General features: G+C 41.0%; 1 protein-coding gene and 1 long non-coding RNA gene across 5 annotated transcripts; one reads left to right on the forward strand and one right to left on the reverse strand.

Annotated features, from left to right (window-relative positions):
* The first annotated feature begins 868 nt into the window (after nt 1–868).
* On the forward strand, nt 869–16,801 carry STMND1 (stathmin domain containing 1). 4 transcript variants are annotated; one of them, XM_081873482.1, is made up of 5 exons: nt 869–1,853; nt 8,850–8,890; nt 10,852–10,987; nt 13,528–13,679; nt 16,437–16,801. In XM_081873482.1, exons 2-5 carry the CDS (start codon nt 8,888–8,890, stop codon nt 16,704–16,706), a joined length of 561 nt encoding a protein of 186 aa, XP_081729608.1. In that variant the 5' UTR covers nt 869–1,853; nt 8,850–8,887; the 3' UTR covers nt 16,707–16,801. The 4 variants fall into 4 exon arrangements, 3 of the variants coding, with proteins under 3 accessions (XP_081729608.1, XP_081729607.1, XP_081729609.1); XR_014159339.1 differs by lacking the exons at nt 869–1,853; nt 8,850–8,890 and adding exons at nt 8,910–9,266; nt 14,898–15,076 and having other exon boundaries at nt 16,437–16,562; XM_081873481.1 differs by lacking the exons at nt 869–1,853; nt 8,850–8,890 and adding an exon at nt 8,907–9,266 and having other exon boundaries at nt 16,437–16,799.
* On the reverse strand, nt 13,182–26,635 carry LOC309348379. The gene is made up of 3 exons (XR_014159372.1): nt 26,507–26,635; nt 25,375–25,495; nt 13,182–13,364 (listed from the first exon to the last, which is right to left on the reverse strand). It is a non-coding gene; the product is annotated as an uncharacterized lncRNA (long non-coding RNA).
* Nucleotides 26,636–27,244: the final 609 nt, after the last annotated feature.

A 27,244-nucleotide genomic window follows, 5' to 3' on the forward strand; every position in this document is an offset into this window, starting at 1 on the left:
CTCATGCTCTGGGGAGTGAAATGGGTATATTTAAAAATATATATATTTATCAGTTTGGCTCTTTGATTATCTGCTGGCATGCATCCTTATTGGCTTGCAATTCTGTTTCTAGTTATGTTCATTTAATGATTTCCCGAGGGGTTTTCAGAAACGAGGCTACAAATTAATGTTTATTATTGGCAGCAGGATCTTACACTAAATTTTCCCAATTTATGCAAAAACAAGAACTGAGAAATTTGCTATGCTGCAGGTGTCAATGAGAACAAAGGTACATTTAACCATAGATAAATAAATATGGATAGCACATATGGGTCTGGTCTTTGATCAGCGATTTTAATTGCTAATGTACAGTTACTCAGGAAAATAAAATTCAAGTATGTTCAAACATCAGGTTTGGAGTTTGGATAGAAATAAAATGGATAAAATAAACCCAGCATGTTTCCTAAATTTTGTTTCCAGTTTTACTAACAATTACTCTTGTGTTGGCTCTCCGGCTTACAAGGCTTCTGCAAAGCCCAAATAGTCCTGGAGAAATGCCCTGCAGTCTAGTGATTGTACTGAATTATTTCAGTGCTACACCACCGGGGAATTGTGTAACTTGAATCACTCTAAGCAGAGCCAGTATCTGAAATGCAACTGATCTCTGAGCCTGAATGTGAGTCTCAGCTGGGTCTCGATGAGGCTTGGCATATAAATATGACAAAGCCTAATGAGCACTTAGTCACTTGAAAACTTCTGTTGATTTTAAAGATTAATTTTTTCAATAAATATATAATCTCACAATGTTTTATTATCCCAAAATGCCATGGAAGGGGGAAAGTTTTGTACCTGCTCTGTTGAAAGGATTCAATGTGTTTTCCGAACTTTGTTCTAGGTTTTGGAGGCGGGCAAGTGTAGTCACTCTCCCCAGCTAAGGCTGAGTCTGATGTCTCAATACCATGGGCTAAGGAAAATCTCATCACGACCAGACAATAGAAGGCTATCTCTACATGGGATGTGAAGTAATATCATACATGAAGGCAAAAGAAGGGGCTTGCAAAAAGCCAATAATATAGATCTCAGTATGCCCTTCAGTAGAGTGAGAATCGGCCCTGAATTAAAGCAAAATGTGTTAAAATTATATTCAGAGACATGAGTAGAACGCCGAGGTATGATGTACCAGGATTATATAAAAGGGTTGCAGTGATGTCAGAAGAGACAGTTAATCAGATTTGTAGGAGCTAACTATGAATATTTATAAACACATGCCTAATATGAATCATAGTACAGATAATACTATATGCGGGTTTTCTACTTAATCACTTTGTATGAGTCTTCTCCTCCACCCCTAAAGTAAAACATATTTAGCCATTTACTCATGGCTGCTATTTTTATCCAAGCCTTTTTCAGATTCAGTATTAAAATATACATCTTTCAAAGGAACTGTGCAGCTTTCTGTACTTCAATGTCAGGAGCCCTTTATAAACTGTGCACCTGAATATGGCATGTTGACAGCTTTCAGTTTTAGAACCAGGGGGTTGATTAATAGAGTTTGTCGGCTTGCCATTGCACCTCCCTTCCATATTAATGAGGTAATTTGGGGATTTAGATCAATTTAGGTGCAGGATAGTGAATATTTGTGAAGCAGCTGCCATCCTAATCCCATTTACCTGGGAGTAAACCCCAGTGAATTCAGTAGGGCTTGCTTCTGAGAAGACATGGTGAGGATGGCAGCCTAAAACCCTGAAGATTGTTGCTGTCCCCTTGGAACACTTCAACAAGGAAGAAATAAATGGGAAAGGTGTGCAACACCAGGTTATGTATATCCAGCCCCCAAGTCGTTAAAACAAGCAGCAACAACAGAGAAGAGCAAGGTATGACGACAGGGTGATATTTTTGGGTGGGGGCAGTGGCGTAGCGTGGGTTGTCAGCACCCGGGGCAAGGCAAGTAATTTGCGCCCCCTAACCCGTGGATTTGCGCCCCCTAACCCGTGGATTTGCCGTAACCCCAGATGTTGCGGCCGGTGCGGCCGGCCCCCCTGCACCCCCCACGCTACGCCACTGGGTGGGGAGACAGAATGTTGAAGGACAGGTACGAAGGACTTCTCCCTGTGAGCAGGTATGCTGGTGGCTAATGTAGTTTTGGTGTGTTTTTTTCCTATTGATGGGGAAGCTGGTGCCCACACCATTGTGTTCCTTTCTTTTGTTTTTTGTACTTTTGGATGTGGCAGCCATTTTGTGACTGGTACCACGGCACTTTCTGAAAATTCCAAATGGGCCCTCTGGCCCAAAAGGTTTGCAGCCCTGTTGTATTAATTCCTGTTTGGCATGATAAGCTTTCAGCTGGATACACACAGAACAGAATCTATAAAAAGGATAACTGTCTTCTGAAAGGAAAGAAGAGTTGGGGGGTGGGGAGGGAGTATCCTGCAAGCAGTTAGCAGAGATGAGACAGAAAATTTTCATAGGGTTCCCTGGGAAAGAAAGCCATTTTAAAAATCTGTATCGTTTTATTGACATGTTCATTTCTATGGGATAATTAGGCTAAAATGAAGCTTAGAGTACATGACCTCCAGATTAAGGTGCCTTGCCTCAGATGGGTGCAAAGAGTATTGATTTACAATTCAAATAATGGATTATGTATTTAGAGTTGTATTTTCAGATTTCACCATAGATGCAAGTTTGAAGTCTGTTCTGAGCTGAATTGCCTACTGGGTTTAAGGTTGCTACTTCCTCAGCAAGAGGTTGAGATATTCATAGCCATATGACGTGAAGTGATTCAATGGGTGCAGATTTCCACCCACCAGGGAAATTTCATGTTGGGAAACCACCTGTTGAATTTCTGCCTGCTATGTTGTTAAAGGTCCAAAGCCTGTGTCAAGGGGTGGGGGGATCTGGCAGCTCTGTTACTAGCCAAAAGCTCGGGAACATAGTTTCTTCTGCTTACAAAAGAATTAGTGTGTTAACAGATTGTATCGAAATACTACTTATTTGTTAATGAGCAAATGGAATGCAAGAAGTAGAGGTTTTATATTTAAACTGCATATTTGCCTTCTACTTATTTTCATTTGCAATGGTAACAGACTGTTCTTTCTCTCTTGAACACACACACTGCTTTTTACCAATAAGTGCACTTGCAAAATCTGTAGTGTAGACAAAACATGAGTCAAATTATCATTACATGAGCACAGAAGTAATTCAGAAGACTGAAAACATTTCAAGTCTTAAATAATCCTCTGTGGACATTTAGAAACTATTTTTTATAAAAATATTTTTATTATAACATTTCAGTGTAGGAACTCCACTAGAAAAATAAAGCATATAGTTCTTCAAAGAGAGGTGAGACATAATTCATGCAATGAGTAATTGTGTGATTTTCAAAGCTGTAAATAGTAGCTGTAGGGAGCCCTGAATTAGGACTATGTCACGTAAAGAGAAAGCCTTAACCCTTTGTCTCTGTTACAATACTGATCCAGATTCTTCATTGCCACTGCACTAGTACCTGCTCTTTGCATTGGGTAAGAAGTTCTCGTCGGCAACAACTGAAGCTTCTCTTTCAAAGCAAATAGCAGAGAGGAGGGGCATGTCAGGGCAAATGGTTAAATTCCCTCCAACCTCCCTCAAAAATGGTCCTGATCTAGATCAGTAGTCCATTGCTTCTACTTATTTTTAAAATACTAAATACGATTGCTTCCCTTGACCTGGACACTATACTTCTGTTGATGCAGTCTAGAATAGCATTAGCTTTTTTTGCTGCTGCATCACACTGTTGACTCATGTGAAGCTCATGGTCTATGAGGATCCCTAGATCCTTTTCACTAGCAAACCAGGTGTTCCCCTGACCCATCCATCTTGTAATTCTATCTGGCATGACTTGTTTTTGAGAAACCCATACTGGGTCTTAGTAACCACTGCATCCTTTTCTAAGTGCTCACACACCAACCATTTAATTATCTGTTCGAGGACCTTTCCTGGTTTCTACAACAAGTTGACTAGTTGGTAGTTACCTGGGTCTTCTTTTCCCTGACTTCTGAAGATAGCGACAACATTTGCCTGCCTCAAACCCACAGGGACCTCACCTGCTCTCCAAGAATTGTCAAAGATTACACACAGAGACTCTGAGATTACATCTGCAAGCGCCTTTAGTGCCCTTGGGTGCAGCTTATCAGGTCCTGGAAATCTGAATTCATTTAAAGTAGCTAGGTGTTCCCTTGCCGCCTCTTTTCCTATCTCGGACTGCAGCTCCCTCCTTGGATACTTTATTCTGTTATCACCAGGTTGGCAAGTGCTTTCCTTTTGGGTGAAGACAGACGCAAAGTAGTTTTTGAGCAGTTACACCTTCTCTTTGTCACCCAGTAGCATTTCTCGTCTATGCAGAGGACCTACTACACACAGGACACCACAGGGATAGCCAGTGTGGTGCCATTTAGATTTTGTAGTCCAACTCCCACCATACCTGATCATTGGCTGAAGCAGGTGATGGGAGCTATAGACCACCATCTGCAGTAAAGCACATTGGCTGCCAGTGCCATAGCACTTAAGACACTGGAAACCAGACATTCTGGTTGAGAAGTCAGCACTGCCTATTATACGTACTGCCAAGACACCGGCTGTTTACTGAAAAGATCAGATATGCTAGAAAGCTCATGTGATCCCCTAAATCAGCACCGTCTGGAAGTTCCCCAACTCTCTCTTATTAATGTGTTTGTAGTATCTATTGTTGTATCTGATTTTTTTCTGACCGTTACTCAGCATAGTCTCTTTTGTCTCCTATTTCAAGATGATTCAGACTCCTATTGCATTTTTTTTTCATCTGATCCCCAACTACTCTGATCAGTCATTTGAAAACATGTTTCAGATGCAGTTGCTGTGAAATGTTGCTGTGGGATTTAAAAATAGCCACCGCCTTCCATGCTAGAGGCGGATGCTTTTCAGAGGGGGGAAAAAGCAAACTGATTTCTCTTCTCTCTATGTATAGAACAGCATCGTACAGTTGTACCTGCCTACTCACCATGGTTGAAATTCACATTTGTGCACAAAGGCACTCTATTCCTTCAATATTTTGTCCTTTCAGGCTTTTTATTTTGGTGTTTCCATGGTGCTTTATATGCTGCCTCAATTTTTTCCTCCATTTCAAGGTTGTGAAGTCTCTCTTATTTAAAACACAGATTCTGCTTTCAGGTATTTTTTTTAATATATAAGGGATACCCAGGGAGTCTTGGGTGATGTATGCTGGATTGCATTCCATTTAACTTTCTATCAAGTTGTTCAGGCTAAGATGGAAGGGCCTCTCCAAGGCATCCTACCAGAGAAGGCACTACATGGCTCAGTGGAAAGCTAAACTCATACAAGAAACATCTCCAGTAATAACAAATGACTGTTCCATGAGACAAACAGAAGCCATTCAACAATTGGGAGTGCAGAAAACTGACTTTATGATTTGTATCTACTAAGTCATCTTCAAAGTAGACCCATTGGCCATGGCAAAATTAAGTCAAACTGACTTCAATGTGTCTACCCTGCAAATAGCTTAGTGGGAGGTAACCCTTTGGTTGAGATCCAATGTGTTTAGTGCAAGAGGATCGAAAATAGGCCTTGTTGTGTAAGCACTAGCACACAAGCTTAACTGTCACCTGCTGTAATAATAGCCATGGTTTGCTAGGACGACAGGGAGAAACGTGCTAAGAGGAAGGCACGCTTGGCAAACCCTCACCATGATCAACTCCCGCCTGGAAACCTATGTCCCCACTGTGGAAGGATGTGCGGATCCAGAACTGGTCTCCACAGTCACTTACGGACTCACTGCTAAAACCCTGTTTTGGAAGACAATTTTACTCAGCTACAAGTGATTGCGAAAGAAGAAGAAGAAGAAGAAGAAGAAGAAGAAGAAGAAGAAGAAGAAGAAGAAGCAGCAGCAGCAGCAGCAGCAACAGCAACAGCAACAGCAGCAACAGCAGCTAGGGGTTGTGAAACATCTTTTGCAAGTACAAGACAATGATTGGATTTGCCTGTTGCAGCACATTAAGAACAAGGCTTCTGGTAGTGGAATGGGTGTTGTATGAGAAAACTTTCCTAATGACAACTCTTATGTTTTGAAAGAGCTTTAATAGCAAATTTTAAAGCTTATTATTGTGCAGGGACCTAGCTAAAAAACTATCTAGAGCAGGGGTTCCCAATTAGCTGAGTACTGCAGACCCCATTTTTCAAAAGCCAAGCCATGGATCCCCTACTTTTGAAAATTTTGATAAATATATGGTGGATGTTGTTATGTGAATGGTCCCACAGACCAACTGGGTGTGCTAAGCAAGATCCCAATTGGGAATCACTGATCTAGAACATAAATGTTGTATGTATTGTGATTAATTAATAATAATAAAAACTTGTCATAGTAATCCCATTGTATCTAATTACTATGGGAGCATGGGACAGTCTTGCATGTGGAACTCTTAATCTCCAGTTGACATCAAACAATGACCCAATCCCAGGATGAATTAGCCAGAGACAATGCAAATTCTTCACCAGGACCAGATTTAGGAGCATGCAACCCAGGCAACAGCCAGAGACACTCAAATTGAGTTTAATCCAACAGCAGAAATTGGGGGGGGGGGGAGGCCCAGTTCGTCTTCTCTAAAAGTGTAGTAGTATTTATACTGGTCAACTCAATGTTGGGACAACGTCCAGGAGCTTGATATGACATTTCACTTGTTCTTAAAATTGAAAAAGATTCTAGGAACTTTGAATAAACAATTTGGTTTTTAACTGCTTATATATTATTTATGTTTATATAAATTATTTACAACCTACTCTTCATGGTTCACACAATCCCAGAGAGGAAAAAAAATCAACCTACAGTAACACAATGATTCATTAAAACACAACTTAATATAAAACTAGTCAATATGCTAGCAAGATAAATACATCTGCCAAGCAAGAGGCGCCACTTTAGTCCGATGCTTGGCTGAATATCCATGTTTCTACCACTTGTCAAAATGTGAATAAATACAGATTTACAAACTGATTATTTTATATGACACGGATAACACCTGCCTGTAAATAATACAACTAAGTCATGAAATGGGTTCCCAGGGGAATAAAAAACCAACATGTTCAAAAATTATAGAAATTGAGACAATGCTGAAGCTGCTCTTAATCTGGGGTGTCATTTCATCACCCCAGATTCTAGATTGAGTCTAGATTGAGTCTAGACCCCCTGAGTCTAGATTCCCATCAGCCCTAGAGTTTTATGAAGCATCCAAAGCTAAGAGGTGACTTAAGAAAGCTGCTATTAGCAACAGAGGCTCACCCTGGCGAACAAGAGAGAGTAACTTTTATAAGGGATTTACATTCCAGTTTCATAAAGTACCCTGAATCTGTTAGAAATTCACCAGCAAACATTTGCCTGTACTTGACATGAATGGGAGCTCAAATTGTGTTTTAGAAACCACAAAGCTTTTGTCATAGTTCTCTGCTAGTGAATATCTGTTGATATCTTGGAAGATGAAACTGCATATTTCTATCTGAATGGGGATGTGCTTAAATGTATTTTTAAGCATTCAATCAGAAGTATTATTTACGCATTTTAAAAACCCAATACATGGCATCAGGGTTACCCAACCCTCTTTTTAATATTACGCTTATTCCAATATAATGGGCAAAATTACTATGTAACATAAACAGTACTGTAGTGCAATTGTTAACATAATTGCAGTGCAATTCTTGTTATTATTTTCCAACGAGATACTGTTGCCCTCTGCTGGCTTTTATTATGTATGCAGACATTAAAATAATCAGAAAATGCCTAGCAAAAAAAAGTCTGTATTCATATCAGTACCACAGATAGATAGGATGTTCATGTCACTGATTATCCATGAGAAACACTCCCTCCTAGTCTTTGGCTACTGCAAAAGAACTATTACTATTCCCCACAATACCAGAACCCCTTAATACATGCAATAAATCATTTCTTCCTGGAAATAATTGTGTGTGGGGTGGTGGAGAATGGTCTATTGGTATGAATTTAGCCCTCGTTGTTTTATTTTCCCAGCATTCTGCTATTCTGAGATCAGCTTGGGTAACATTCTTCTTTTGGTAGTTCTGAATCTCTGGGCTGGCTTAAGGTTAGGCAGAGAGCTCTCAATAAAATCCTGGTATTTTCCATAGCAACAGGGCTTACAGGAACATGGTATCTTTTAGATTTCAGATGAAGACATGTGCTTGCAGTCAGCAGGAGATCTGCACACTCTCCCATACAAAGCACTGCTATGTTCTGCCACAGGGATGAGAAATCAGTGGCCTCCCACATATTGTTGTGACTCCCCCTGCAGTGAAGCACCCAGAGCAGGCGAATCGGTTTAGCTACCCTAAAACCACCTCTGTAGGAGTCCTGTCCTCATTTTCACATGGACACCCAACATGAAAATTCGGGGAAATAATAGTCTCAGGGCAAACAGCAGCTAACTGATCATACTTAGGGGATAACTGCTAGCCACTTCAAGTCAACAAACAGCTAGCTTGTAAAAACATTACACTTCAAGAAAACTAATGTCTTGGCTGCCTCTTTTATATGATTTTCCTTTCCTTTTCTGTATTTTCATGTTTTGCATGACTGGAGCAAGAAATTGAGTTTTCTTTTCTTTTTTTTAATGTATGAAGAACAATTAGCAAAGGAGGGTGCTGTGTGAAACTCATTGTAAAAACTGGTTTACACACATGCATTTTAAAAAGCTTCCCTAGCAGTTGTTGTTGTCTAATCCCCTTATATATTTAGGGTTTCTGCCTCTGATGTTTTTTACCAATGGAAACCTAGACAGTTGCACTCTCTTGATGAACTTTCCATCGTTCTTAAAAATGTTGTTACCATTATTTTGCAGCTACAGCAAAGGAACGGGATGCAAGCTGATGCAGGAAAATGGTCAGCGTAAAAATGTTCCTTCCCTCCATAATTGGGAAGAATCTACCAATATTTCTTGCTGCCATTCTGCTGTTCACATCTGACCTGGGGCAATTGTCCATGCTTAGGCAGGGTCACCCAAGCTAAGATGCAGAGTGCTACAGTGTGCTAAACACTAGACAAAAGCACTTTGCTGGGAGTGATTTATTGTAGCAACAGGCCTTGGCAACAGCTTAAGTCCATAGTGATGGTTTCTGTGAAAAACAGGAGGCTGAGCTCCCTGTTCTGCTTCCAAAGAAGCACTTGTCACAACATGGGTTGCAGCACTTCCAGCAGGGCAACTGTCAAGGAACCATCATCCAATAATCCACATCAGAGCAGAGAAGTCAAAAAGCAGGTAATATGTTGCTTAGATTTCTCTACTTCTACAAATGGTTACTTTCCAAGATCAGTGTTGCCACGCTTTGCTTCCTTTAGACGGGAGATCATGGTGGTATCTCTACAATGTCTGCCTTATTTACACATACAGTGTAGCACAATGGAAGCAAATAGGCAGCAAAATCTCAAGGACCACCTCTACCCACATGAACAAGTCCAGGCCCTGACTTCAGTCTTCATCAGAGGCCCTTTCCCACGTGCCTCATCTGACGTGCAGAGGTGGCAACATGAAAATGGGCTTTTACAATGGTGGCCCCCCCACCCATTTATCCCTTTACTGTGCCACTCATCTTTTTAGTGGGGTTGGGTAGGATTTGTCCTTTTTGTTGCATTGCTAGATTAGCACTTTAGGAAATTTTGGTGTTGTACTTGATTTTTTTCTTCAGCTTTTAAATTGATGCTACCTGTTTGCAGTATATCTTGTTAAGTCACACGATTGCTTTATACATTAAATGTCTCAAACAATGATAGTAAACGAACACCCCTCCTGCATCAGCAGTAGAAGAGAGATTGGTTTGCCTCTATTCTCTCTCACGGTGCAGGCTGAAGCCGAGTGCTGCCAATTACAGCACTGATCAACACTGAATTAAAATGGATTTACCCAACACAGCTGATTTGAATCACCTGTGCTGAAAATGTATAGAACACAACGCAGGTGCTACAGGAAGTTATGTTTAACATAAGAACATGAGAAGTGCTCCACTGGAACAGACCAAAGGCCTGTCTATTCTAGGATTCAGTTTCCCCCAGTGACCAAACAGATGCTATGGGAAGCACAAATGCAGGATGTAAAAGGGATAAACGTTCCTAGTTAATGTAACAAAAACTGATTTTGGAGAAATGAACCCTGTAACCATGATCATGGTTGCTATCATGTGTTAGGCATGGTGATCCATTTTTCTAGCCTCCTTTACTTCCAGTATTTTCCTGCATCCCCTCCCCCAACTTGGTCTTTTCTTATTTTTCCTACTGAGGGGAATGTGGGGACAGAGGAATGGACTGTTATGCAGTGTTGCATGTAATCACTGTACAAATTTGTGCAGTTCTCTGCAAAATAAATAAATAAATAAATAAACAAATTAGGTAGCAGTGCAGCAATGGCAAGACTAACGAGCAAAACCTATGTCAATAGGAGCTGGGTTTGCCTGTGTGGCTTGGAAGAATCTACTGCTGCATCAGCACATATAATTTAGCTGTAATATATGGTCAGAGACAATGCTCTGCTATCCAGTGCGATGCACGTTTGCAGTGCAAGCAAACCAAGGGTGATGAGATGCAAAGCAGGCCAGGATTAGTGAACGGGGGCTGCAGTGAAGCAGCCAAGTTTACAACAACCTTGATTACTTTTACAACTATCACCACTGTCATACCAGGGCAGGGGGCGCTAATCTTCCTCAGCCCTTCTCTCCCTCCGTGGCAAGCTTCAGGAGAACAGAATAGACTTAAACAATTGAGCAAAGTACACCAGTAAACTCAACAACTGGAGTTTGTTCTATACTGTATAAATTTTGTGAAGATAAATGCTAATATCAATTTTCCCCCAGGCTGAAAATGATCCACTTACTGGAACAGCTAACACTGTCTCTCAAGGTGGGTCAGGTGCTGAAGATTATTCGAGTGAAGGAAGGCTGCCAGACAGCAGTACAGGAAAGTTACCACCAGCTAATGAGCAAAATACAGGTGTGAATTACTAGCATTTGAGTAACATAAAGCAGTGTTTTATGTTCGGTAGCAGGTAGAGAATGGCTAAAAGCCACAGAGCCTAGGGCTTGCCGATCAGAAGGTGGGCGGTTCGAATCCCCGTGATGGGGTGAGCTCCCATTGCTTGGTCCCTACTCCTGTCAACCTAGCAGTTCGAAAGCACACCAAAAAGTGCAAGTAGATAAATAGGTACCGCTGTGGCGGGAAGGTAAACGGTGTTTCCGTACGCTGCTCTGGTTCGCCAGAAGCAGCTTAGTCATGCTGGCCACATGACCCGGAAGCTGTCTGCAGACAAACGCCGGCTCCCTCGGCCAGTAAAGCGAGATGAGTGCCGCAACCCCAGAGTCGTCCGCGACTGGACTCAATGGTCAGGGGTCCCTTTACCTTTATGTTCAGTGCACATATGCATTGTGTCCACTGATTTTTAAAAAAGGCCAGTTCTTGCCTAGATGTTTCATCTGTTTATTTTCTTTCTGGTTTACTTCTTCTTGCTCGCACTCTTCATGCATATACAGTGGTACCTTGTCTAGCGTCCGCCTCGTTGAGCACCCGTTCCGTTGAACATCCACGGGAAACCCGGAAGTACCAGAATGGGCTACTTCCGGGTGCGCCACTCACGCATGTACAGAAATGCTAAATCATGCTTTGCGCATGCACAGAAGCACAAACCGCTCTGTGCGCAGATGCGGTGCTTTGTCCAGTGTCCTTTTCAGCCAGTGACTGGGCTCCGGAATGGATCCCAGTCACAAAATGAAGTACTACTGTACAGCCCACAGTAGCAAGGAGCTGCTCATGGATATGAATATGAACACTGGAAGCTGCCTTCTATCAATTCAGACCATTGGTCTAGACTCTATCTAGCTTAGTACTGTCAACACTGATTGGCTGTGGCTCTCCCAAGGGTCAGACCAAGAAACTGTGCTACCCGAGACAAAGGACAAGATGGTGCCCCTTTCCCATTTTCATGTATAGAAACCAACATGATAGTGTCTTTCACCACACCAGAGGCCCCAGGAAAGGCCATGTGGCAACAGAGGGAAATGGCTGAGAGACTTGGGAAGAACTGTAAAGGACTGCTGCTGCTACCCAACAGCCTTCTGAAGTGCTTTCCTCATTCTGCCCAACAGAAGGGCCAGTCCTGAGCTCCCCAGGGTTTTAGTGTAGAGTCTTTCCCAGCCTTACTAGGAGAAACCATGGTTTGAACTTGGGACCTTTTGCATGAAAGCATGTGTTCCTATTCCAGCATGCTTATTGAAATGACCACTGGAAACAATTGGGAGTGCCTAGCTGTCAGTATTGCTGAGATGAACTGTTTGTGTATAAACTGAAAAATTCAGAAAGAGGAACAATGGGGGGGGGGGCTGAAAAGAAGTCAGACAAGGAACAGTGATGTGGGCACTAGTTAAAATATGCAGCAGGCTGAACACATTCCCATTTGAACCAAGGTCTATGGCATGACATCATATCCTGAGATGTTTTGCCGTACAAACCATGCTGATTGGAATGGGACCCAGGACAGGAACTTAGGATAACAATTATGTTCATAATCATGTCTTGTCTGCAGAACCTAATAGGCATCTGATTGACCAATGTGAGAACACGATGCTAGACTAGATCTGCTGATCTGACTCAGCAAAGAGCGCTCTTCTTGTGTTCAGATATAACAAGGGGTACTAGAAGCAGGAAAATGGAGGCTGATTCAAAGTATGGCAGATTTTCCTCTTGCTTAAATTTAATAGAAGCCCATTTCAAAGGAAGCCAAGATAAACTATAAATAGTTTAAGAGGATCTATAGATAGAATATGAGTCCACAGAAATTGAATACCATGTGCAGGCTAAATATTTTTGGCTGGTTGAAGATGGTGTGAATGATGCTGACTTTTTACTGTTTTAACAGAGTTGCGCTAAAGTTTCTAGATACATGCAGTTCCCACTTCACTATGCGAAAATTCACTTATCTTAAATGAGGAATTAGTACTCAAAACTCACCATACATACCATAGATTCAGCTATCTGAAGAGAGAGCATTTTTTACTTTCTCACTTGCCTTTCGCTGGTTGGTGGTGAGGGCAGGAATGGAGGAGGGGAATGATTAGACAAATCAGAGAGCATTTTTTTTCCTGGATTTTCCCAGGGGTATTTTGGCTTTTGAAGGTCAACATTCCATGGTTGGGGATGCATTTGAAATTTTCCCATGCGAATCAATGGAAATTGTCAACTCATTATACGAACACTCACCTAATGAACAATTTCCAGAGAAGATACTGCGTTCAGTATTTTGCTTTAGCAGATTTAGGTTATCTTGCACAATTCTCCCCTCCCCCAGCTTGACTCCCCTGTTCTTCATATTATGGACCTTATAAAACAAAAATATGAATTAATTCAGAGGACTGAAACTTAACAATGACGTTTAAAGTAATGCCCTTGTGTTGCTTTTTATTATGATTCTAAAAATAAAAAACCTAATTTAAAAAACTGCCATCATATAAAAATAATAATTAACATTTATGTTTGTGAAGACATACGTAGAGGTGGACTTTCCAAGAAACCAGTGAGCTTAACAGAAAGAGAAAGACAGACATCATCAGACATATTGGAGGAGCTTCGGATGCAAGGAATAATCAAGACCTCAAGTGCAAACTCTAATAACAGAGCAGCAGATGATGCCACAGTAAGTAAATGTCAAAACTAACAGAAATACACTTTCCAGTCTGAGCTGATATTTCTGCAGTGAACTATGGGTTACTCCTGCAATGGCTCTTTCTTGTGGAATTGAGAATTGATTTAATTAAGCTGTTTGTGTCGTGTATGAGAAATATGATATGATATGATATGATATGATATGATATGATATGATATTAATTATATTATAGTAAACATCCCTGTGACTATCTAGGGTGAAGGTTGGTATAAAAAATCTCTACATAAATAAATACATTTATTATATTTATTTCAATCAATTTATTTCTGAAGGTCTCCTAATCTTCGCTGCCCCTTATATCTAAAACTCCTTCCCAAAACACCCTCAAACGGGGCTTCTTGTAATGATTAGTCAGTTTTTTCTTTTCAAAAAATGAACTCAAATTGACTTGCAAAAGACACAAGATGAGAAAATAAATATAAAACAAGAATTAAAGCAACCTAAAGTACAACAAATATACAAATCCAACTCAACCCCATGCCACTAAAATATGCAGAGAACTAAATTCCAGAAACTTGAGTGAATAAAAATGTTTTTACTCAGCACCTAAAAACAGATAGTGAAGGCACCAGGTGTGCCTCTCTGAGGAGAGCATTCCACAACCGGGGAGCCACCACTGAGAAGGCTTGTTCTCATGTTGCCACCCTCTGCACCTCCCTTGAAGAGGGCACACAGTGAGGGACCTAAGATGAAGAATGCAGGGTCCAGTTGGTTCATGTGAGGAAACATGGCACTTGAGGTATTAGGGTATGTTTTTTTCTGTTTGGCATTTTAATCCAAATTAGCTTTCATTGACAAAAGAAACACTCTGTATAAAGTTGACATGAACTGAAAAAATGCAGGAGATGGAATATAAGATTCAAAAATAGTAGCAAACAAGTTAAATCCTAACACTGGAGATAACATTAGCAGGACTCTGAGATAACATTAGCAGGACTCTGAGAACTGTATGTACAAAGTAACGTAAACACAACTAAGTAACTATGCATGACTACTCTGAAGTATATTGTAATGTGTTAAAATAGATTTTCATTATTTCTCTTTCTATTTGTTTGGTTCTTTTCAACATTATTTCAAATACTGTGATTTAATTTATTCACATGCATGCACAGAGTAGAATAAGGTAATTCCCCTTTGAAAAACAAGACTTCCTTCATGGACATACATAAAATTTTACTATTTCTACAGTTGATAGATACAGGAAATCCACCAAAGAAACCACCAGCCAAACTGGAAAAGCTCGAAATCAAAAGGAAGCACATAATTTAACAATAGAGGACTCTGAAAACAAGCCATGTGTTGAAAAGAGAAGAATCCACTAATCTGACTACATCATTCTAGTATCTGAATACCTAACGATCAATAATGTATGTAACATCACAACGTATCTTTGAATTAGGAAAGCTTCTGTTCCCCATGTTACTACTGAACTTGGCTCTTACTGGACGAGGTGTTTCTAAACAAGTTTACTGACAGAGGCTAAAACAAATTTGAAATTTCCTGCCTTCCTTCCATCCTATGATCTGATTAAATTCAACATGCATCCAGTGAAATAGACTCTAGTCCCAAAATGTAGTGCCACAATAAGTGTTAGGTCATTAAGGTGCCACAAGGCTTTTTGTTGTTCCTGCTTCAGCATGCAATGTACAGTCATAAATTGGCTTTCGAGCAGCTTAATTCATGAACAACTTGGAACTCGAACGTTGCAAACCTGGAAGTAGGTGTTCCGGTTTGCGAACTTTGCCTCAGAAGCCAAACAAGCAGTGCAACTTCTGCAGCTTCCGATTGGCTGCAGGATGCTCCTACACGCATTCTGTTTGAAAACCAAGGTACAACTGCACTGATAGAGCTGTAACTCTGACAGGAAGGTCAACAGCTTCTAACATCAGTCTTACTCAGATAGTCTTAACGTGGGTAAAACTCATGCATGGGGTTGGGGAAATCAATATTGCTGTGGTTGACCATGACCTTCACATATTCAAAGTGGTTTTTTTCATGCTGAGCATGCATGCATACAAGTTCTATGCACACAGGCTGTCTCCATGCACCCTTCAAAATAAAGGGTCCTGGATTATATATACAAGGCCTATGCACCTATAAACAGTATTTGAAACTCCCATTGTTCTAGGCACGTTTTGTGACAAGGAATTTCATTAACGCTAGCAGTTTCTGAGCTCTAGGCGCAGTACTGAGCCTAAGATTTCAGATTAAAATTGCCACTGCTGTAAGAAAAGGACAACCTTTTTCTGCCTCCCCACTTCCAGCCACTCTGATGACTAGAAAAGGGACCCTCATAAGACTACTAGGGGAGCGGGCACGGGAAGTATGGCTTTGTTTTTGCAGTCTTCAGATGAGGACTAGACCATGTGAAAAATGAACATAATATTTTTGCTGCAGTTCATTCATTTTCCGCTTTGTATTCTGGTTATGAAAAAGTGCACCTAGTAGACACTCCTTTGTGGCGCCCATAACCTAGGTTTAAGGTGCCATTTACCTCCTAGCTTTCATATCTCTGTTTCTATAAATTGTATGCCTGCAAGCTCTGTGCTAAAAGCAATGATGAGCACACTGAGGTAAGGGCAGGGCCTACCTTTGCAATAGCCATCTCTCCCCTCCACATGTTAATTATATTCACATTAAGAATTTGTTTGTGGTGCTAGCCTATGCGTATGCATGTCTCTACAAATGTTGTATCCCTACCCCATTTAAAGAGGCATCTCTTTTCAGACAAGAGAAGAGCAACTGAAAAAGGAATTGCTGACTGACAGACCATCACCACTAACCTCCCATGAAAGCAGAACTACAGGGAGTGACATAGACTGTTCAGCTTCTGAAGTTGAAAAAACTTCTAATACTTTTCAGTTGCTTTCCTTAAATCTGGGTTCAGGAAGCTGGAAAGAGAAAGAAGATTGGGATGATAATGTAAAGGACAATTTTGAAGGTTTCAGTATGGTGGAGTCAGATGTCACTTATAATATGGTAAATGAAGCATTTTAAACAGTACAATTTCTTTCAAAGATATCTGAGCTATGGAAGTTAAATCTCTAGGTTTTCACCTGCATTAAAATAAATGTACTAAAAACCAAATGAAAACATTTGATTATGGTTTAATTTGATAGGATATTTACAATTTATTTCCCCACAGACAAATAAGAATATGATGTAACTCATTCTAGCAGGATTGTTTATTATTTTCAAATACGAAGCAATTGATACAGTTTGTAAGTGAATAAATATTCAGAATTCATGAAGAAGAATAACAAACTTGAAATAGACCTTTAAAATGGTCTCATTGTTGACTGTTTCCACTTTAGAGCAAAAGAAAACTTTGCCATCCTAATCATTGAGGTATTGATAAAAGGAGGGATAAACAGTGCAATCCTACGTATGTCCACTCAGTCAGAAATAATTGTATTGTTGCAGTGTTAGCACTAGGGCCACCAATGAACTATGTACAGAAACATCAGTTAAACAATTTAGATTTTTAAAAGATAAATTTGCTGGGACCCCCAGAGGAGAGACAGCGAAATGAACCAATAGAGCAGAGTCTTTCCCATTTGTACATAACTGTTAGCTCCATTATTAGCATAATCAGCCTTACTTCATGTCCACTGGTGGCTACATTAACAGAAGCTATCCAACAGTTGGCTGTTCCCAGATTGAACGTTCTAGAATTCAACGTGAAAGCAGGCAAGCCAGTAGTGTTGATCCAGCAAGGGCAATGCCTAGGAGGACAGAGGCCTCTCTACCCCCTTATTGTCCTTCTTGAAGCAGCCTTGCTTCTACAAGGGAGTGGGAGGTGAACATCTGTAGTATCCAGGATAGCATGTCCAGCATACACTGCTAAATAAAGATGTGCTGCTGTCAGCAGTGCCAGGACCAGTCATGGTTTGCTGAAATTGGGAGATTTGTTCCTTTCACAATACCAGGAGAATTGTGTTGTTTTTTGACATGGGTGTGTGTGTGTGTGTCCGTCCCCACTACCTGAAACATCCCCATTACACCATGGATATTGCTTAAAATGCAAACATTTTCCTGAAAAATAATGCTGACGGACTTGTGAATGTTTTGTAACTTTTATGCTTCAGATATAAATCTCTCAAGCAATAAATACATGCAAACATGTTAGCCCAAAACAGACATGCAATTTCACACCTTGCATCGGCAATCTGGGATCGTCAGGGAGGTGGTAGAAGGAAGCAAAAGTGGCACAGTGCAAGAAAAGGAAACTTCAGTGAGTGTTCATGCAGTTTATTGCAGAGAACAGTAGGTGGAGCCCTGGTGAGCGTCAGCACTGAAAAGCTTACACTCAAGTCAAAACTGGAGCACCAAAGATGTCAGGGAGCAGATGCAGTAACAGCCTGCACCAGCCTGGTCCCTCCAGATGTTTTTGACTACCATTTCCATCAACCCCAGACACTGGGGGGCACTAGGTTGGCAAAACCTCCTACATAACATTCCATACTCACATTGCACTGTCTTGAAGCTCAACATTTTTGAAGGATTAGTTTCAGGTTTTTGTGAGTGCTGGATAAAAAGCAAGAGGGTTCTTTTTCTATCTAAAGGTGCTTGGATATGAATCTCTGATCTTGCCCCCCACTGCCACATAACTAATTATTGGGCCGCCAGATCCTTCAACGAAACAAATATAATAATAATAATTTATTATTTGTAGCCTACCCATCTCACTGGGTTGCTCCAGCCACTCTGGGCAGCTTATATGGTTTATAACTGTTACTGACAGATACTGACACCCATTTCAGACTCCTGCCAGTGACCCACCAGCATAATGTGGCCTGATGCTGTGAAAAATGTATAGGATCAAAAGGTATGTTCAGATTAGGGCTGAGAGACAAATCACAACCGTCCTTTGAAATTTGTGCAACTTTAAATCTTGCCATGCAGTTCTCTAACAGAGCAATGTGTCCAAAAACACTTAATGAGCTGAAGAGCAGCTTCATCAATGGAAATAGCACGCAACACAATGGGGATCCTGTGGCCCTCCAGATGTTCCTGGACTACAATTACCATCATCCCTAATCTTCTGTCTGGGGCTGATGGGAAATGGAGTCCAATCAATGTATGGAAGCAGCAGGTTCTTGACATACAACAATGTAATGTATTAGTGGGAAATACATTGGGAAAAAGGAGAAATTTGCACTAACATGCTGCTAAATTTTCAGGACAGCTTATAAAAACAAATTTGCAATATGGAGAACAGAATTTAAGATTGGAAGAATTAGAAACTGAAACCAAAACCCACACCTAGCTCAGGTACAATGGAATTCAAACCAGGATCCTTGCTTCTTTGCCCACTGCACTACCGAGATTGCTGGTCAGAAGTAGGTATTGGTGAGTTAGGATCAAGATGCATCACCAGAGTCCTGAATCCCCCAGCCTTAAAAACGGGGGTCAGCAAACTTTTTCAGCAGGGGGTTAGTCCCATGTCCCTCAGACTTTGGGGGGGCGGGCAGACTATATTTTGGGGAGAGAGAGAAAAAAAAAGAACAAATTCCTATGCCCCACAAACAACCCAGAGATGCATTTTAAATAAAAGCACACATTCTGCTCACGTAAAAACACCAGGCAGGCCCCACAAATAACCCAGAGATGCATTTGAAATAAAAGGGCACATTCTACTCATGTAAAAACACGCTGATTCCCGGACCGCCCACAGGCTGGATTTAGAAGGCGATTGGGCTGGATCTGGCCCCCGGGCCTTAGTTTGCCTACCCATGCTTAAGAATAAGGTGACCATCACAGAGCCAATCCCTGCAGACACCCCTTGTGGCTAAGCAACAGAGGAACAGATGAGTTTGTCTGTTTCTGATATATTCTTTATGCCACTATGGTTAACAGATCTCCCAAAGTGAGTTTCTTGTTCTTTCGTGCTATTATAACGTATTACACCTTCAATTTGTGATGTCATTAGACAGATTTATCATGCACCTAATGCTTCTAAATTATAAACTAGCTAAGCAAAAGTAGTTGTTTCACCATCATTACACTGCATTCTGAAATAGCTACCAGGGGAGGGGAATCTATGGTTGAAAGTAGGCGTGGGGAACCTTTCTCAGACCAAGGCCACATTCCCATCCGGGTGACTTCCAGGAGATACATCCCAGTGATGTGCAGGGCCGGAGGGAAAAGCAAACCAAGAACTGTGTGTAAATTTTACCTTTCTATAGCAGTCTGGTTTCTACACACATTCACACCCCTTCTCTATCCTTGATTCAGGCAACTGAGAGGTATTATAAGAGTCCAAGGACACATTCAAGCCAGGCTTCAGTACCTGCATCAGATTTCAGTTTGAGTTTATTTGCTGGTGCTTTTAAAGCACCAGTCCAACAAAAGCTTTATACTTGAAAAAGTAGCTGAGTTATGTCTTGCATATTGCACATTTTGTTTGGCAGATAAGGCAGGACTCCTACAATCTGTGCATTTCTAGTCTGCACTAATTCCAAAATATGGATTTCCAGCCTGACTTAAAAATAGACGTAGAAGAATGCTTGAAATAGTCTACATTCCTATCAACAAGTGATAACCAACTAACCTTGTGGTGTTAAAGCTCAAGCAGAACACTGGTCTAGAAAGGAAGACATTAGATTACTGTGCCTTCGGTGCCTGAGGTTGCATCCATACTTAGTTATAATTACTGCCCCATATTGCTAAAGCATGGGGCCTTTAGGAACCAATCTTGGAAGGTCAGTATGATTCCAGCTAAAAGCCAACATGGTCCCTTGCTTGGGAAGGGAATAGTTTTTTAATAAAAAAAAATAGAATGAGTAGGGCAGTTTTGAAGTTCAGGTGGAAGAAAAATGAAGACTGAGAACCTTGTGTAAGCCACACAAATCACATCTGAGCATCAGGATCTGTCCTACTCAAGTGTTCAGTCTAGCAATCCTTTCAATGTGCTTGTGATGCAGGACAAGCTTTTATTAGCTACACAACGTGCATTTAAAAAGCACAATATCTAATCCTGAACAGAGGGAAAGAGGGCACTGTGACATAACATTTTCCAACAGCTGCCATAACAACATGCTCTTGCCAGACAACTGCAGAATGCTGGAGACAGGCCTGCACATTTCCAGCTCCAAGTCTAGCTACTGTGTTTGAAATATCAAAGCATAAGCCACCACACCAGTCTACACTGCAACATATCCTTTTCCGACTCTGTCAAACCACAATAATGCTTCAAAACGTTATTTTGGTGGCTAAAAGGGGTGTTCCTGGGTCTTAATCAGCACTGTAGCAGGGAAAGGGGCAACATATTACCAGAGCATGGGGATAGTAGAAGCTGAACGCAGAGGACCTTTTGCCATACTTCTGCTAAAGAAATTTATATGCCTGGGTAACTAATGTTTGGCCTGTTTTAGGCAAGAGTTGCACTTGTTTACATACCAGAAGAGGGGATAGAGCCATCTTGGTCACTAAAGCAACTACTGGCATGTATCTGTGTACAAAGTGCCCTCCATCAGCTGAGACCGGTGTGTCAAGCTACAACCCCTCTAAGACAGAGATAATCTGTCCACAAATATCCATAAACCAGACTAGGCTACTACTATGTATTATGTAGGGCTGCCTTTGAAGGCTTCTCAAAACTTCATCAAAATATTGCTTCGAGCCTACGAAATGAAACTCATCAACTGGAATATGTCTCACAGCTTCAACAACCATACTGACTCCCTTTTCCAAACAAGATTCAAAGTGCTGGTGTTTACCTTCAAAGCTACATGTGGCTTTGGACTAGTGTGCCTGAAGGAGTGCTTCTCATGCACAAACCTGCCTTCTTCAGGTGTTCCCAACTAAGTAGCAGCCAATGAAATATATTTTATCAATTATGGCATAGGAGCTTTGAAATGCTTTCCTCCCCAGAGGCCCACTTAGTACCTGCTCAAAGGTATTTTTGGCATCACACAAAGGCTTTTTAAATTTTCCCGGGCCCTTTACCATATTGGTCAAATTGGGTTTTATTCTGTTCCAGTGGTGTGCCTATTGTTTCTGCTTTTTTGTTGTTTGATATAGGGTTTTCTTGTTAAATTGTTAAAGGGCAGCTAACAGAATATTCTGGAGTAGGATTACTGAAAAAGAGGATATATTTCTTAAATAACTAAATGAATGTGAAGTCACCAGCTAGAACCTTTGGATGGTATCCAATGTCAGTCTTACTCAGAGTAGACCCACTGAAATTCCTAGTGTTTTTAACACTTGATTGGGAGCCGCCCAGAGTGGCTGGGGAAACTCAGCCAGATGGGCAGGGTATAAATAATAAATTATTATTACTATTATAGACAGTACTAACTTACATTCATGAATTTCAATGGGTCAACTCTGAATAAAGAGTCAGACACAACCCCTAGTTGTTCTTATTTATTCATAAGAGCTTGGGTTTGGAGGTTGCTATTCACAGAACAGTGGGGCAGTTTTTGCCCATGACCTCTGCAGCCTGTACTGTCTCATTTCTCATGCTGTTCAATCCTCAACTTCATGTGTTCTCCAACCATTAAAGACCGCTCCTCCATATATGAACCAACCCAGACCTTGCAATTATCATCTGAGGCCCTTCTTCGTGTGTCCCCTCTCCCAGAGGTCCAGAAGGTGGCAACAAATGAACAGGCCTTTTCTGCGGTGGCTCTCCGTTTGTGGAACGCTCTCCCCAGGGAGGCTTGCCCATTGCCTTCATTAAATACTTTTAAATTGGAATGCCAAAACATTTCTCTGTAACCAGGCCTTGGGCTGATTAAACAACTATGGCTTTTCAAATGTGTTTGTAGGAGGGAGGTTATTGGTCTTTCTTTGTTAGTTTTTTTCTTATGTATTTTGTGTTCTTACTCAGGGGCGCCGACTTATAAAAAATATTGGGGGGGCGGGGGCCCATACCGACTTATAAAAAATATTGGGGGGGCCCAAGACCTCCAAACCGCTGCTGCTGGGGGAACGAAAGGGGCGAGCCCCGGGCTGCCCCGACCTTAAGTGAACCTGTGAGGGCCCGCCCTTTGCGGCAGCCGATTGGCTGCCGCCGTGGGCGGTGAATATTAATGAGCTAGGGGGAATCCCCGCTTCTCGAGGGGCTGACACCAGCCCCGCGAGATTGTTGATGGGTCAAGAGCCCGCAACCCCACCCCCTCTCTAGATCGGGAGTGGCTTTGTTTTAACTCATTACTGAATGTATTTTAAAAGGTAACTATCGTCAAACAAGGAAAATAAAAAATACAAACATAATTTTGTGATTTTACAAAGCATAATATAACTAATAATTTTCTTAAATTATTTGAGGGGGCTCGGGCCCCCTCAGGCCCCATGGAGTCGGCGCCTATGTTCATACTCGTAATTTTATGTTGTGGACATCTTTAGATGAAGGGTGGCATAATTTAATAAACAATAATAATTATAATAACAACCCTCTGGAGCAGATTTTCAGAGGTGGTGGTAGAAATTGGGAAAATTCACCTCTCCCTGTCCCTTCTATAACATTCAGTGAGTGGAGTTCCACTCACAGGATTTCTGGATTCAATACTTTGAAAAATATTGTACTTGGTGCTTATATAACATTTCTCTTCAGTGCTCCTAGCATGTTATATTCATTATCACACACAAAACAAGTCCTTACAATACCACAACACTGTATGCTGGTATTATAATGCCCACATGGCAAAGGGCGATTTGAGGTGGGGGAGGGAGCTGTTCAGTCATTCTTCTGAACACACATTGGGGCAGGGAGGAGAGCAGGATTGCACCCACTCTGGGCCCTAGCTTGCCTCCTATGCACTTTCTGTGCAAAAGAGCCTATACTCATACAAACTGAATGCATGTAAGCTCTGCTTATTATACAATCAGAATCCTGCCTACTCAGCATTTCCCAATTGTGCTGATGGAGCCTATGTGCATAGCTGGAATAGTACTAATGACTTGCCTAAGATCTCCCACTGGGTTCATAGTTAAACTGAGATTTAAAGTAAAGCACTTTCTAGCACATTTGCATTACAAACCAAACTAAAGCAAGAGCCCTTTTAAACCTCATCTATGAAAACTCCATTAATTACATGGCTACTCTCTCCTTACAGCCAATAATTCTAGTATTCGGTTCAGAAGAGGATACTCATTATTTCTTCCAATAGTCAAACCTTCTTAAATAATTCACCCCTTGCATTATAATCTGTAACTTTTGCTTGTATTAAATACTGAAGCACCATAATTCCTTGTAAGTTTATAAAGAAAGAAGGCTGAAGGACAATAAAGTGTAAATTCAGTTGTCACAAAATCCAAATGGCACACTTGAGAACTAAGTAGACTCCAGTTCATTCCTAAAATCTAGTATTCGCAAAGATGCCATCAATAAATAAACACCATCTAGTATACAGTTGCCTTTGTTCAGTTTATTCCTGCTGATTTATTAATGGCTGTATCTTATTTCCGAATTCAGTTTCACAAGTGAAACTGTAGATTAAAAGAATAGAAAAGAGTATTGTCATGTACACAGGTCTTATTCTCATGTAAGTGTGCATAAGACTGTAGCCTAAAGCTGAGGCCCTATGTGCTTGTATATGACAGCACACCCCATAGAACTTAATAGAACTTAATTTCAAATAAACATGTATAAGATAAGGCTGCATAATTACCACATAACTCAATGAAGTTTTCTACACTTTACTATGCTTCTCTTTGTACAAAAATATCAAAGTGCTCACACCTGTTAGGGATTCCATGTGTGCTCAGCTCTAAATAGCTTTCAAATTAAATTTGCTGCCATATATCAGTGTTAAACTTTTCCAATTATCAACAGGTGCCCATGAGCTATACTCTTTATGTTTACTACCTTGATAGCATATCATTTGGGACGACTTTAAAGTCTCTATAGCAGGCACTGTCTTTATTTTTGTCATGTAAAATGCCAAGAAGAACATCTGTGCATTATCATGTTACGCTTACTATCTCAATCTTGGCTGTGACAGACAGAGCGGATCTGTTTTCCTTAGGCCTGAAAGAATCTCTCTCGGAATAAAACTAGTCTTGGTGATACTACGGTCTGCTCCTGAAGCATGCAATGTATTTTCTGGAGTACTTCGCTCTTAGCATACTCAGGACCCAGAAAAGGTCGTCAAAAAGGGAGACAGGCACATTATACAATCAGCAATACATGATAAGCACTATGGCAAGAGGTGTAAGAGTATTTAGGGTTTTCCAGTAGGAAGTCAAATGATACCCCATATAAGGTATGCCTATTTCAAGTATTTCATTAAGAAAACTTTGCTCAGAGTGCAACCATTAGCTAATAAAGCATTTTCTAAGAGCACACAATTTCAAGCCCTTTTTGAAATCACATCGAAAATGCAGGTTTCAGGAGCCAAAACTGTTTTTAATAGAAAAACAGATTATTTAATGTGTTTGTTTTTATCCCGGCATGTGAACTGAAAGCTTTCTGATAGCTCCATCTTCATTTCAAATATCAGAAATACAGTGCCGGATTAAACCCTGTGGAGACCCTGTAGGCAGTCAAAATATCTCCTAATACGTTTTTGTAATTTCCTTCAAAATCAAATCAATATTATTTGATCTGTTGTCACGGGGCCCCTAAAAGGCTTGGGCCAGTGACTACTCTGCCTATTTGCTAATCCAGCACTGCAGAAGTAACCTCGATTTAGGCTAGAGATGTATACACACTTACTGAGGAGTTAAGTCCCATGGACCTCAGTGGGGCTTGCTTCCGAGTAGACATGTATAGGATTGCACTGTTGCTGAAGTCATAATACCCCCCTTCCAAATGCCTTCTGGGTCATTATCATATGCTGAAATAAACCATTGGGAGGAATAAATAGAGTGGAATATAATCGGTGGGCCTTTGTTGTCTTCAGCAGCCTGCTGAATGACTACATGACATCCCCTGCTCTCTGACATGACAGACATCTGGTGCGTATAAATAAATAAAGAGACTGACAATACTGTTAATGTTAATACGACTGAATTCAGTAGCAATCGGTAAGCTGGCAAGCTGTCTGCTCATTGCTACCCCTGACAGGAAGACTATAATAAAATGCATCAGTTAAAACTATTCATTGTAAGTGATAGTCTGCTTCAGGGATGCTATATTATAGTATCCCCAAACAGTGGCATAGCGTGGGGGGTGCAGGGGGGGCCGGCCGCACCGGGCACAATATCTGGGGATTAGGGTTAGGGGGCGCAAATCCACGGGTTAGGGGGCGCAAATTACTTGCCTTGCCCTGGGTGCTGACAACCCACGCTACGCCACTGTCCCCAAAAGACACACAGGATGGTCTTCCAATTTATATTCTTTATGGACACTGATAATTTATTTAAAAGCGCAGTAGGAAATAATCCTTATTCCTTACACTGCAGCATTTGTATGAAAGCCCTTAACAACACAATCAGAAATGACTTGGGTTACTTAGGAAGTCCTAGATAAGTTTGCGGCATTTCAGAAATATGTTGTTAGGACACTTGAAATCTCAACCTGTCAGAATTCAGTTTTTTATTGTGATGATGACTGTCAATAACCAAAATCTCTGTCTAATCTCTTGGGAACTAACTGTACAACTTCTGACAATAGAAGTTGCTATTTCTTAGTGCTGCCTTTTAAAAGCACTCTTGACAAGTACTCTCTCTGGTGGTTTGGTCACTGAAAAACTAAATACTTGGCCTCATACTACCATGCTCATGTTGACATCAGAATTGTGAAGGTACTTCCACAGCAGATAGAAAGCTAGAATCTAGTGCACAAAGAGTCCAATATACCCTGGTTTCTTTTTTTAAAAAAATCTGAAAAGAGAATTTTTCTTTACCTCTGTCTTGAAACTCAGGACATGAAGGTGCATCAGAAGTCACATACACTCCAGGGCAGAATAAGTCAAGGTACACACAGGACGAACACTGAGCTTCAGAAATTCTGTAATTGAAGCACGCTCAAGACTGTGGGAGACAGGATTTGCAGCGGCAATTAGTAATATAAATATGAAAATGGGACAAGCCATACATGTGTGATGCTTCCTCAATCACAAGCTTTAAAAATCCAGAGTTTAGAAAAAGGGGGATTTTGAATAGCACCTATTTAAATATATGCATGCTTTCAAGAATGTATGTTATATTTACAAACGTGTCACATTTGATAAAAATGTCAATCTTGACCAAGGATAGCCAGCTAGTTAGCTGCCTGTGAGCCAGATATGGTCCTAGACTTCCACCCCAAATTTTCAGATTTTCACTCTAGGCCGTCTACTTGTGAAAACGCAAGTAAAAGCATGCAAGCAGAGAAGTAGAGAAGCAGAGAATGCTCATAGAGAAGTAAATGTGACCCTGCTCTCGTGTGCTGGCCAATGCTTGAGATAAGTAGCTACCAGTACGCCTGTATGTTTAATTGCGTGAAATCAAATTGTCCTGCTCCTTTAAGTCATCCTACCACAAATGTCCAAGCAACAGGCCTGTCTTAAACAAATCTTAAACAAGTCATGGCTAAGGGTTTGCTCAAAGGACCAGTGCAATCCTAGGCTTGCTGACTAAGTCCCATTGCGTTCAGTGAGCAG

Source organism: Podarcis erhardii (assembly GCF_964252035.2).
Source record: "Podarcis erhardii genome assembly, chromosome: 8".
In the NCBI taxonomy this organism is placed as follows: Eukaryota; Metazoa; Chordata; class Lepidosauria; order Squamata; family Lacertidae; genus Podarcis; species Podarcis erhardii.

Bases quoted from the DNA above. Each gene is read 5' to 3' on its own strand.
- STMND1 (XM_081873481.1), top strand. From the start codon at position 9,117: ATGGTTTCTGTGAAAAACAGGAGGCTGAGCTCCCTGTTCTGCTTCCAA. The intron at 10,988-13,527 runs GTGTGAATTACT...ATGTTTGTGAAG, and splicing joins AGCTAATGAGCAAAATACAG to ACATACGTAGAGGTGGACTT. The intron at 13,680-16,436 runs GTAAGTAAATGT...ATCTCTTTTCAG, and splicing joins GAGCAGCAGATGATGCCACA to ACAAGAGAAGAGCAACTGAA.